We start from the raw sequence: 12,416 nt of genomic DNA on the forward strand, positions 1-12,416 counted from the left end.
TTTGGCTATTGGTTTTGCTCTGGATAAATTCCGAGCCTATTTACTGGGTACTATAATGGTAGTGTACTCGGACCATGCAGCTCTAAAATATTTATTAGCTAAAAAAGAGTCCAAACTAAGGTTGATACGTTGGATACTGTTACTGCAAGAATTTGATTTAGAAATTAAGGATAGGAGTGGTAACTAGAATTTAGTGGCAGACCACTTGAGTCGCCTTGAGCACATTAAGGATGACTCCACTCCTATCAATGATGCTTTTCCATTTGATAGCTTGCATGCAGTATCTGAAGTAGTTCCTTGGTACGCACCTGTAGCTAATTATCTAGTTAGCCATACTTTCCCTCCAAATTTTACTAAACATCAAAGGGACAAGCTGAAAAGCGAGTCTAAATATTATATATGGGATGATCCATATTTATGGAGGTGTGGTGCTGACCAGGTAATTAGAAGGTGTGTGCCCCAATCAGAATTCCAGTCCATTTTAGAGGCCTGCCACTCTTCTGAGAGTGGAGGACATTTTGGCCCTTAAAGAACAGCTAGAAAAATCTTATACTGTGGATTTTAGTGGCCCACTCTTTTCAAAGATGCTGTTGCTTTTTGTAAATCTTGTTCCCCATGCCAAAGGTTTGGTAATATATCCAAGAGGGATGAGATGCCACAACAGATTATGTTATTCTGTGAAATTTTTTATGTTTGGGGTATTGACTTTATGGGTCCATTTCCAAACTCTAGTGGTTATCTTTATATACTGTTAGCTGTGGATTATGTTTCTAAATGGGTGGAAGCAATTCCTACCCGTACTGATGATGCTAACACTGTTGTTTTCTTTGTTAGAAACCATATTATATGTCGCTTTGGATCACCACGAGCAATCGTGAGTGATCAAGGCACTCACTTTTGTAACATGAGATTAGCAGGAATACTGAAGAAGCACGAGATTGTTCACAAAGTAGCAACAGCATACCATCCCTAGACCGATGGGCAAGAAGAGGTATCTAATAGAGAAATAAAGCACATTCTGGAAAAGATGGTCAAGCCCCATAGGAAGGACTGGAGCACCAGACTTGTTGATGCGCTCTGGGCATATCGGACAGCGTACAAGACACCCATTGGGATGAGCCCCTTCTGCTTAGTGTACGAAAAAGCTTGCCACCTTCCAGTAGAGGTGGAACACAAGGCTTTCTCGGCTGTGAGAGAGTGCATCATGGGATTCGAGCAAGCTGGTGCTGAAAGGAAGCTGCAACTGGCAGAACTGGAGACCCTTTAACTCGAAGCATATGAAAACTCCAGATTATACAAAGAGAAGATGAAGGCTGTGCATGACAAGCATATCAAGAGAAGAGAGTTCAGACCAGGAGATCTGGTTCTCCTTTACAACTCCAGGTTGAGACTCATGCCAGGAAAGCTGAGATCCAGATGGGAAGGTCCCTACAGAGTGGAGAAAGCAGAGCCATATAGCGTCTTCCACCTGCGTCATCCTTCAAGTTCCAATTGCATCAAGGTCAATGTACATCGCCTAAAGCTTTATCATGGTGAGAAGATGAGGGAACACAAAGAGCTAGAGGTATTCCTCTTGGAGGACCCACCAACAGAAGCAGAATGAGCTTGAAGACCGTCCAACTTAAGGACGTAAAAGCAAAGTACTAGGTGGGAGAAAACCCACCATGGTATGATCATTCCGTTTCAGTCTTAGTTTTATTTTATTTTATTCTACTTTATTTTTCTTAGTGACTCTTCTCATAATCTCTGCATATAGTCTGCATTTGCATTTGCATTCTGCATTAAAAAAAAGCACACGACGCACAAGCGTCACTGACGCGCACACGTCATGTGTGCATGCGAAGCAAAGAAGAAAGAAACAGAGAGTTACGCTGAATCATAGCTGGAGGCGTGCTTTAGGCACAAGCACGCCCAAGTGAACGCGTCCTTGACGCGTCCGCGTCACTTGCAAAATCAGCCTTCCACGCGTGCGCGTCACCCACGCGTACGTGTGGCCCTGCAAAATCGGCGTAAATGAGTGTATGGCCAGAGAGTTATGATGGTGTGGGCTGGAGTTGTGCTAGAAGCACAAACCCCATCACGCGTACACGTCCCTCATGCGTACGCATCATTTTTTCAATTCAAGCCATTCATGCGTGCGCGTCTCTGACGCGCACGCGTCGCCCTAAATTTTGGCAATGTGCGTATTGAAACAGAGAGTTGTGCGTGCGTAAGGCTGATCTCGTGCCAATAGCACAATTCAGGTCACGCAAACGCGTCCCTGACACGTCTGCGTCACTTGAAAATAGCCCAACCCACGCGAACGCTTGGTGCACGTGTCCGCGTCGCAAGCGACGCACAGTTTATCCAGATCAGCGCCAGAATTTCTATCTTTTCTTTCCTAATCCTAATTCTTTATTCCTTCTTACTTTATTCTTTCTTCTTCTTCTCTCTTTCTTCTTTATTCTTTCTTACTTTTTACTACTTTCTTCTATCCCTCTCCATCTTCTTCATCAAGGTTCTTTTCTTCTTTCCCTTTTTCCTTTTCCATTATTATTTTTATTTATGTTTTCTTCTTCTTTTTCTTTTTAATTTCATTATCTATGTTTTCTTAGTCTTTCTTTTTCTTTTTACATCCTTTTAATTGGTGTTAGAGATTTAATTGGGTAATTATGTTCTTCTATAATTGCTTGTGGATTATTAAGGAGTTGTTTGACAATTATCAATAATTATTTTTTGGTTGTTTTCATGTTCAAATTTAATACTTTCAATGACATATCTACCATGCACACTAAGTGTTTGTGAAAAAGCCCGTATGGCATTGTGCATTTTTAAATTATTCTATTTTTCTACTCTAATGCCTGTTTTTCACAAAATCCCTTTTAATATTTTATTGATTGAATATAATTGTCAATACAAACAGATTGTTAGTTTGAAACATTTGATAATCAAATTGGGCAATTAATGCCTGATCTAAGCTACTCATGCCTTTGCCAGCATGCCAATAAACATCTTGCATCTACTTGCCATAACATGCACTTGCTATATTCCCATTGATGAACTTATCACATGTAGTCGCGACCATGTGTTAACGACATCCTTCTTTACCTTGGCATTGATTATCACTTGTACCGTCCCTTCCTTGCTCTAACCCTTAGCTTTAAATGTTACTTACCTTTTCCCTTTTCAGGATGGCCACCAAGAAGGGTAAAGAGAAAGCTACTCCCAAACTACCGGCAAGGAAAGGAACGAAAAGAGCACTAGCTGCGGAACCATCTTCAACAGCAGTAAAGCCATCAACAAAGCGAGTCAAGAGGATCATCAAGGTTGATGAAAAAGAGAAAGCCTTTCCAGCAAAGGACACTGCGTAGTTCCCTAACCGCTACTGTGAGCAGATGTTCCCCATCCTGGCTGAGCGGAACTATAATAATGAGCACCTACTAATCCTCCCGACCCACATTGTTGAGTTTGTTAATCCCCGCATTGAGAGAAGACAATGGGGATTCCTACGGAAACAGCCACGGCAGGTTAATCTTTCATGGGTAGTTGAATTCTACTCCAATTTCCACATGCCAACCCTGCAGTCTGTCTATGTCTGTCAGAAGCAAGTCCCCATAACAGAAGAAGCTATTCAACGAGCTTTAGATCTTTCCCCTGCTCCAGAAGGATTGGACGCATTCCAAGAAGTCTTTTTTAAGCGCCAGGCATACCAATTTGACTGGGACACCGTCCTCAGAGTTATAGTACAACCTGGCAGTAGATGGGTCTGTGGATACCATCGATCCCAACCTAAAGGAATATTGGCTTCAGCACTCACCTTGGAGGCTCGAGTATGGGCACATATTATGTCCCACTACGTCTTTTCGAGCACTCACGAGTCCTCCTTCACTGCAGATATGGCTGTTCTACTTTGGTGTATCCTTACAGACCAGCCTCTCAACCTACCAAGACACCTCTGGGATGCCATGGGACACGTACAAATTGCAGGCAACCTACCTTTTCCCGCCTTGGTTTTAGATCTAGTCTCAGCTGCTGGAGTTTCCTACAAAGCTGGGGACACCAAGGCCATGATTCCACTGGATGATCAGTACGTCCCCAACGGGAAGTACATCAGACCTCCAGCAGCCACTATCAACCGAACCACAGAACCGCGGAAGATATCCCTTCTCCTTCCACATCACAAGAACCTTCAACAAATCAGCTACTCCTACAGATAATTCAGAGGTTAGACTGACTAGACCGGCAGGCAAAGCGAATGGAATGCCGTAACAAGCGCCAATTTACATACCTCAAGGAGCTGATTGTTGGCAACCACCCACCTGAAGAAGAATCAGACACTCCGGGCTCCACTTCATCTACTAACACAGGGAGCCATGACAATCCCAACTGTGGAGATGCTACTACCAGCCCCCCTTTGTTCCTGACTGATGGTACCGAGGACGGTGCCAAGCTTTAAGTGTGGGAAGGTCGGTCAGTACCTGACTTCCGGAGGTAAATGCTCTTTCTTAGAACCAATAAATTATTTATTTTTCTTTTTTAGGATAGGATAGATTTCATAGAAATAGGTGTTTGCATGCATGATGCCAGGGCATTTTGGCCAGTTTCACTGACCTTTTCTTTACTGTTTTAGGGTAGTTTCATGCATTTTCTTAGTTAATAAGCAAGTTTTGGGTAGATAATCACTTACATCTTGATTCAAGCAAACATTGTGAATTTTATATAATTTTTTTAGAATTACGCATGAATTGAGTGATAAAATAGATGATGCATGATCTCATGAGTTAGAACCTAGCTTTGATGCACTTTACTTGCTTGATTTCAGGACAAAGGAAGCAAGGAAGATGCCATGTTAATAGCCACGTTAGTCTAACTAACGTGACCATTAACGTGGAATGGGAACTAACTTGCAACGTTAATGAGAAAAGTGATCGCCAATAACACCTTCGTGAGCCATCATAACCCACGTTAGTTGCCACGTTAACTACATTAATGTGGAAGCTAACATAGAGGAAAAGTAAAGCTCCAACGTTTGTGGTAAAAGTGGATGCCACTAACATTGGAAAAATGGGCACACTTAGCCACGTTAAGAGTCATGTTAATTACATTAACGTGAACTCTAACGTGGAAGGAACAAAGAAGTGCCAACGTTAGTGACACTCACCTTTGTCACTAATGTTGGACCAAGCCACCATTAGCCACGTTAGTTGCCACGTTAGTTACATTAACGTGGAAGCTAACGTGGAGGAAAGAATTGATGAGCCAACGTTAGTGACACTCACCTTTGTCACTAACATTGAAGATGGCAATCACCACCACGTTAGTGGCCACGTTAATACAATTAACGTGAGGCACTAACGTGAGGAGGGGCGTTTGGAGCGTTAGTGACAAAGGTAAGTGTCACTAATGCTCTCGAGGCTGAGGCATGCCCACGTTAGGAGTCACGTTAGCTACACTAACGTGGACTCTAACGTAGGGAGGAATAGCAACAAGCAAACATTATTGGAAAAGGTGAATGTCAATAACGTTTGCGAAGGACCAAGAGGCAACGTTAGTGGTCACGTTAGTGCCACTAACGTTGAAGTTAATGTGGACCATCTTGGGTTAGGAACGTTAGTGAAAAAGGTGATCATCACTAACGTTCTCGAACCCACATTTTCACTTAACGTTAACACCACTAACGTCCTAACTAACGTCCATGCCTAACTCACACTTTCTCTGCAAGCAAAGCTGAGCCCACTGAAGACTGCAACTGCTTCAACTAAAGATCCAAAGGCCCATATCCAAGACTTGAAGAGCCAACTAGAAGATCAGAAGAGTAGTATATATAGGAGTAGTTTTGAACTAGTAAGGAGGAACTTTTGGGGCATTTTGGAGAACTACACTTTGTATATTTTACTTTCTCTGCAACTTCTAGTTTTAGTTTTCATAATGTACTTTACACTTACGCTTTCCATTCCCAGAGCTATGAACAACTAAACCCCTTTCATTGGGTTAGGGAGCTATGTTGTAATTTGATGGATCAATAATAGTTTTCATTATTCTTCTTCTTTCTTTTCTCTTGATTTTACTAGAAAGCTTTCAATCTTCATCCTATTGGGTAGTTATCTTGGAAAAGAAGCTATTCATACTTGGATCTCTTCGGACCTTGGAAGAGGAATGAAGAGATCATGCTAGAAATACTTTCTCATGTTGGACCAAATTGGGGTTTGGATGGATATGGTGACATATAATCCTACCAGTACTTTGATTTGGGAATACATGTGCTATAATCAGTGACCATACTTCATCTCTTCTCATGAGCAATTAGACCAAGGAATTGGCTATTGATCAAGATTTGAGAGATTGGGTTGCCAAGGAATTGGAATCCAATCACTTAAGATTGTCAAGGAGATCAATGAATGCATTGATTGAGGAGGAGATGAGAATGAACTTGATCCGAAGAATACAACATCTCCTGAGCCCAATGAATCCCCAATTTTTGATCTTACCCATTCTCTTTACTTTCTGCCTTTTACTTTTATGTTCATCTTCCCCATTCCCCATTTAAGATTCTGCAATTTACTTTCTTTCATTTACATTCAGTCCTTTATTTCCAGGAATTACATTTTCTGCTATTTACGTTCCCGCCATTTAATTTCCTGCAATTCTCCAATCAAATTCTGCTTAGCTCAACTAGAACATTCTTCCAATTAAAGTTGCTTGACCAATCAATCCCTGTGGGATTCGACCTCACTCTATTGTGAGTTTTTACTTGACGACAATTCGGTATACTTGTCGAGGGAAATCTGTTGAGAGACAAGTTTCCGTGCATCAATGCATGTTCTATTTGGTTGAAAAATAACAAGTTTCTTTTCATGACTCTATTTTGAAAAATTTTGCTAATTTAAAATTGAAAAAAAAATCTATGTTAAACTTGTTTGAAGACTGTAAATTGGAACATGGTTTAAAGTTAGAACACATAACCTGTGAGATTTGAGCTTAATTACATGGTTACATTATTTAACCATAATATTTTATTCTTGTGTGTTTTCTTCTCTGTGATTGTAATCTATATTTTGTTCCAGTCTATATGTCCAATGTTTAATGTGTTATATGCATGCATATGATTGAGGCCATTTTTTATTAGCTCACTTATCCCAAATAGCCTACCCTTTTATGTCACCTTTGTTAGCCACTTTGAGCCTTTTTATCCCAATTGTTCTATAATTTACCACATCACTAGCCTTAAGAGGAAAAATAATTAAATACCCCAAATTGAATTTTTGGTTAGCTTAAGATAGAGATTTTGTATCAACTTAAGTGTGGGAAAAACTGTGGGAACTTGGGTTAATGAAAGTGTACAGTGCTTAAATGATAAAATATTGAGAAATTGGATACCTACTCATGTAAGACCAGAAAAATTAAAAATCCATGTGCATTAATATATTATGTTTATTAAAAAAATCCAAAAATATTCAATAAATAAGTAAATAAATAAGGGGACAAAATTATCCCAATGCTAAGTTAAGTTAATGAAAAGATCAATACATATGTGATACAAATTAAAAGAAGAGTTGATGCATGAGTAAGTAATGCAATAGTGAAAATTTTGGGTAGCTAGGCATGAATTTAAAAGTATAAAGAGTGTATGTATAGGTAAGAGCTTAAGATAATCAAGGATTCAATTTATAGCTCACTTAGCCATATATATACCCTCACCTTTACCTTAGCCCCATTACAACCTTGAAAAGACCTCATGATGTTTGCATTGGTACATTAAATACTTGTTGATTGATTAGGTGAAGAACAAAGTTTAGAAAGCATGACTAGAGAAGAGTAGAGTGATTACCCTATACACTTGAGTGTTTAGAGTGCATATACACCATCAGTGAGGGTTCAATGCTTGATTCTATGTTCCCTGCTTTCATGAGCTGTCTTCTCACAAGTTTACTTGTCTTTTATTGTATAATTTGAATTAGTCACTACAAGAAAATAAGCCTTTTGCCACGCTTTTAAAGCGTGCCAAAAAGTGCAAAAAAGCGTACCGATAGCTTTTCGCCACGCTTTTTGAGCTATCGGCACGCTTTTGAAAGGGTCACATCGCCAGGGTGCCGATTGCTCTATCGCCACGCTTTTGTCAATCTATTGGCACGCTTTATTTTTCGCCACGTTTTTTTCTATTGCCACGCTTTTGTATTATCCTATGGCCACGCTTTAAAAGCGTGCCAAAAAATGGACATATCACCACGCTTTTAAAGCGTGCTCATTAGTTTGGCTTTGGCTACCCTTAAAAAATGTGCCGATAGGTGAAGATATGACTACACTTTTGAAACATGCCGATAGAAAAAGCTATTGCTATGCTTAATAAGCGTGCCAATAGGGGTTTTTTTTCAGTTATTGCCACGTTTTTTTAACGTGCCCGTTGACTCAACTATACAATATGGCCACCCTTTTTAGGCGTGGCTATAAGTTTATTCAATAACCTATTCTTCTTTTCTAATCTTCCTAATAAAACCTTGCAAATTAAAATTCATATATAATTTTAAATCATAATGTATGTGTGCCTTTATATTTGTATTTTTATTATTGAGAGAATATATAAAATAAGAAAGAAACTGCATATACCAATAGGAAGGGAATAATTTTGATGCACACCAATATTTTATAGACATTATTCCACAAATAAGTTCAGTTTCTCAAAGAGAAATTGCTATAGACATTATTCAATAACCACTATTTGCTACTCAACAGAAAAATAAAATAAAATGAAAAAAAGAATTCCACGTTGGTCCTGGCCTCCACTCTGCTCAACAATTGTCATGGCCATTTCAACAATTGGTGCAAATAAAGTGGGATCTAAAATAAATCCATAAGTGTGATTAGGCTCAGTACTACAATACCTAATATGATTCATCAGAGATCCCAGAAGATTAATATAACCTGCAAGTCAAATATGAGGAATAATTTCCCTATACCAACTCAACACTTCCTCAAAACCATTGCAAAACCCGTCATCTGGATAGAAGCTGAAGACATCTTGATCATGTGTTGATGCTGCCATGATATTATAGCATCAACTATTAAAAATTTTAAACTTCAAAGAACAATTATATAACGGAACTAGTATTAGCTTTGAGAGAGATACCATCTCCAAATCCAAAACAAGGAATCAAGTTATCCTCATCAAATGTAGCCAATGTTTTCTCAAGAATAGATATTGCTTGTTCATATGGATTTGGAACATTTCCAGTGTGATGCAAGCTTTTTCGATTAAATGAATTCTTTCCTGCAAACATTATTCAGCAAACTTTTCGGTAAAGCACAATGCATAGCTTCCAACTATAGCTTAAAAGTATATAAGATCTTACCTGTCCATTCATTGCTCTTAGTAAAATCGATACCAAGAATAAGATTAGAAGACTCAAGGCCTGCCCGTGCAAGAGCCTCAGTCACCTATATAGAAATATAAGCATGGAAAATACTAGAATGTTAATTAAAATTAAAATTTAAAATAATGTTACAGAATCACCAGTTTTCTTAAAATATACACAAGAAAAAGAGAAAGGAGCACCATCATTGACAAAGGAATTTGAAGAATGCAAGGGAATACTATCACAAGCTAGGTAATGCTTAATCATATTAAAAAAATGCGCTCATCAAATCTACATCTCTAAATTCATCAGGAGTATGTATGTTTTTCCTCAGTGTATTCAGTTTATTGAAACTCAACGGCCACAACTGGAAGCTAGATGAACAGATAGCCATTCACCAATAGTTTTAAGGGCAAAGCATGACAAGCTACTTTACAACCTACTGACTCTTATAATCCTAAAATCCTAATGATTAACTCAAAAAATGAATAATGCCTGCAATTCAGAAGTCAATTACACAGTTCATGATATTAGTGCAGATCAGCATCAGCTAATGAAAATAAATCAGCATCAGCAATTCTCGAATACTTCCTCTCTAACTTCCTTCTATTGTCGGGGCGGGTGACTTCGCCGCTAGTATAAGATTGTTCATGGCCACAATTTTGAGTAGGAGGAGGAGGAGCATAATAGGGTTGCGCTGTCGGATAAGGAGTTGGTTGTGGCTCATACGCATGACTCCCCTGACCATAAGCTGGCTGAGGATATGAATTCCAGGAAGACGAAGAGGAACCTGAATGGCCATATGAACTCTGCCTCCAATTATTGTCCTACTATATAATAAAAAGGAAATTAATGTACCTAATTTTTTCTAATTTATTGTAATGAAAGAAAATTAATTAAGGAGGGGATATGATGATTGACCATAGCCCAGCCTGTGAAATAAATCAATAATTCAATGATTAAAAAAACTATGAAATAAACCAATTTAGTATTTGTACTTCAGCGATTTCTTTGAATTCTTGTTTTCACCTTCAATGCCCTGTAGAATGTTCAGCCCATACTTAAGGCTTAACCAATAAAATGTAAAAATAAGTGTTAAAATTTCAGATTAAAGTCCAGATCAGTTCAAGGACATTTGCTAAACAAACAGAGGAATCAAAACCATGCTCGAATTCTCAGGAAACAGCTCAAATTCTCAGGAAACAGAGGAATCAAAATTTTTACAAACAATTAATCACAGTTGCAGTTTTATTTACCTCTTTTTACTATGTAATATGAAGAATGAGTTTTAATAATACCCATGCACCCCTTCAACAAACTAAAGCATGCATAACAAGCATTTGTTATAGAAACATTTTGACAAGTATAGTAACCATCAATTAAGACATTTGTTTCCTGTTTAGAAAATCTTAATATCAAGGTAATATCAAGGTAGTATAGTACCATTTTTCTTGCCAGAACATGCAATACGACCCCCAATGCTTAGCCCATCAATACAGTTCATGGCAGCAACCCTTATAGCCTGAAATGAAATTCAAAAGATTGAAAGAGAAGATTTATTAGTGTCACTATTATTATCCTTGGCCAATGTTGAATACAAAGGACATACAAACCAAATAATACCATTCTGTATCTGTGAGATCCTTCGGAGACAGTGCTGCCGAAGGCCTTTTGGTTTGAGGGCTGGCTTCTACAGCTTTGAGGGACTTGTATAACTCTCGAAGCTGCTCACTCCGCTGCAACCCTATCTGATCAGAATTGAGTTCCACTCCTTGACCTGTCTTCCTTGTCTTAATGTCTCCATTGTAATATCCTTCCCCCCAACTCAACACCCTGCTAAATGGGCACCATGAATAGAAAGAAATTAATTTTGAATAGTAGTATTATTGAATTGTGGTGTTGTCTAAGAAGCTATTGTATTGAGTTGTTCATATTAGAGAAGAAGAAGCAGAAGAAGAAACAAGTCATGATGTGTCTCGTCATATGAAGTCCATTGAGGTATTTTCACAAACAACAGATATTCAAGAAACAGAAAATGAACAAAAATCACAAAACAGAACTAAAATTCAAGGAAACAGTTAGTTAGAAGTTAGTACATGGGTTGGGTAGATGAAGTAAACCAGAATATTGCATAGCTCCACTGGATGCTTCTCACAGACAAAGCATGCTGTTCTTTGAAGTTCTCCGGTAACATTTCCTTGTTCTTTGGGTTCCGGAAAACATTAATCAGCGTTATGGTGAGGGTTGAAATGAAGAAATTGGCGGAGGGTTGAAATAGAGAAACAAAAAGGGATTAAATCTGTACCTTCTTGTGTTACGATAAGGGTTGAGCACCGATTGAGGGAGGAACGACGATTGAGGGAGAGGCAGCGACGATTGAGTCAGCGTCGACGGAGGTAAGGTTTGAGCGAGAGAGAGAGTGAGTGCCGATGGAGGCCTTGCGAGCGAGAGTGAATGCCAACGGAGTGATATGAACTTTCACAAGACAAGGCTGGGTTCGATCGAAGATGGATGAATGACGCTAAGGCTGGGTTCGATCGAGAAGATGAAGCTGACGGCGCCTTAGCTTTTAAGGTTCGATCGAGAAGATGAACGCTGAATTTTTAGGGTTTCATTGTTTTTAGTTAGTGTGTAAGTTAGTGGGGAGTGGATCCTCTCCAGTGAATAAAAAATTGGATGGTGTGCAGTGTTTAATCTAACCATTCACCACATTCTCTCTCTTATTTATTTCTGGTTCCACTATTAAAATCAATGGTGAGAGATTGCACTGTATTTTATCAAGTATTAAAAAAACTGGAGAGGATCCATTTCCTAAGTTAGTGTGTGTTGTAATGTTGTTGGGTAAAAATAGTTAAGTGTGGGAAAAATAGGTGGGAAAAATAGTTAAGTGTGGGAAAAATAGGTGGGAAACTAAATTTTAGGGGAGAGAACTATATCGGCACTATTTTTTACTGTGCCAAAATAAACAAGGTATAGCCACGCTTTTCAAGCGTGCCGGTTTCTTTCTATGGCCACGCTTTTTAAGCGCGGCAAAAATAAAGCGTGGCCAAATATCAAATCAGTGGCCATTCTCGTAAAAGCGTGCTG

The 12,416-nt window shown here is 38.9% G+C and overlaps 1 protein-coding gene across 29 annotated transcripts; it reads right to left on the reverse strand.

Moving 5' to 3' along the window:
• Nucleotides 1-8,600: 8,600 nt before the first annotated feature.
• LOC112771199 (E3 ubiquitin-protein ligase RGLG1-like) lies at nucleotides 8,601-11,970 on the reverse strand. Of its 29 annotated transcripts, XM_072223950.1 has the most exons (10): nucleotides 11,635-11,942; nucleotides 11,426-11,532; nucleotides 10,953-11,165; nucleotides 10,773-10,851; nucleotides 10,328-10,396; nucleotides 9,847-10,159; nucleotides 9,327-9,411; nucleotides 9,104-9,244; nucleotides 8,899-9,012; nucleotides 8,601-8,814 (listed from the first exon to the last, which is right to left on the reverse strand). In XM_072223950.1, exons 6-9 carry the CDS (start codon nucleotides 9,874-9,876, stop codon nucleotides 8,906-8,908), a joined length of 363 nt encoding a protein of 120 aa, XP_072080051.1. In that variant the 5' UTR covers nucleotides 9,877-10,159; nucleotides 10,328-10,396; nucleotides 10,773-10,851; nucleotides 10,953-11,165; nucleotides 11,426-11,532; nucleotides 11,635-11,942; the 3' UTR covers nucleotides 8,601-8,814; nucleotides 8,899-8,905. The 29 variants fall into 29 exon arrangements, 16 of the variants coding, with proteins under 16 accessions (XP_072080051.1, XP_072080050.1, XP_072080041.1 ...); XR_011875844.1 differs by lacking the exon at nucleotides 10,328-10,396 and having other exon boundaries at nucleotides 9,849-10,159; nucleotides 10,953-11,162; nucleotides 11,635-11,967; XR_011875846.1 differs by having other exon boundaries at nucleotides 8,601-9,012; nucleotides 9,849-10,159; nucleotides 10,953-11,162; nucleotides 11,635-11,967.
• Nucleotides 11,971-12,416: the final 446 nt, after the last annotated feature.

The sequence above is a fragment of the Arachis hypogaea genome, chromosome 18 (genome assembly GCF_003086295.3).
Source record: "Arachis hypogaea cultivar Tifrunner chromosome 18, arahy.Tifrunner.gnm2.J5K5, whole genome shotgun sequence".
NCBI classification, from domain to species: Eukaryota; Viridiplantae; Streptophyta; class Magnoliopsida; order Fabales; family Fabaceae; genus Arachis; species Arachis hypogaea.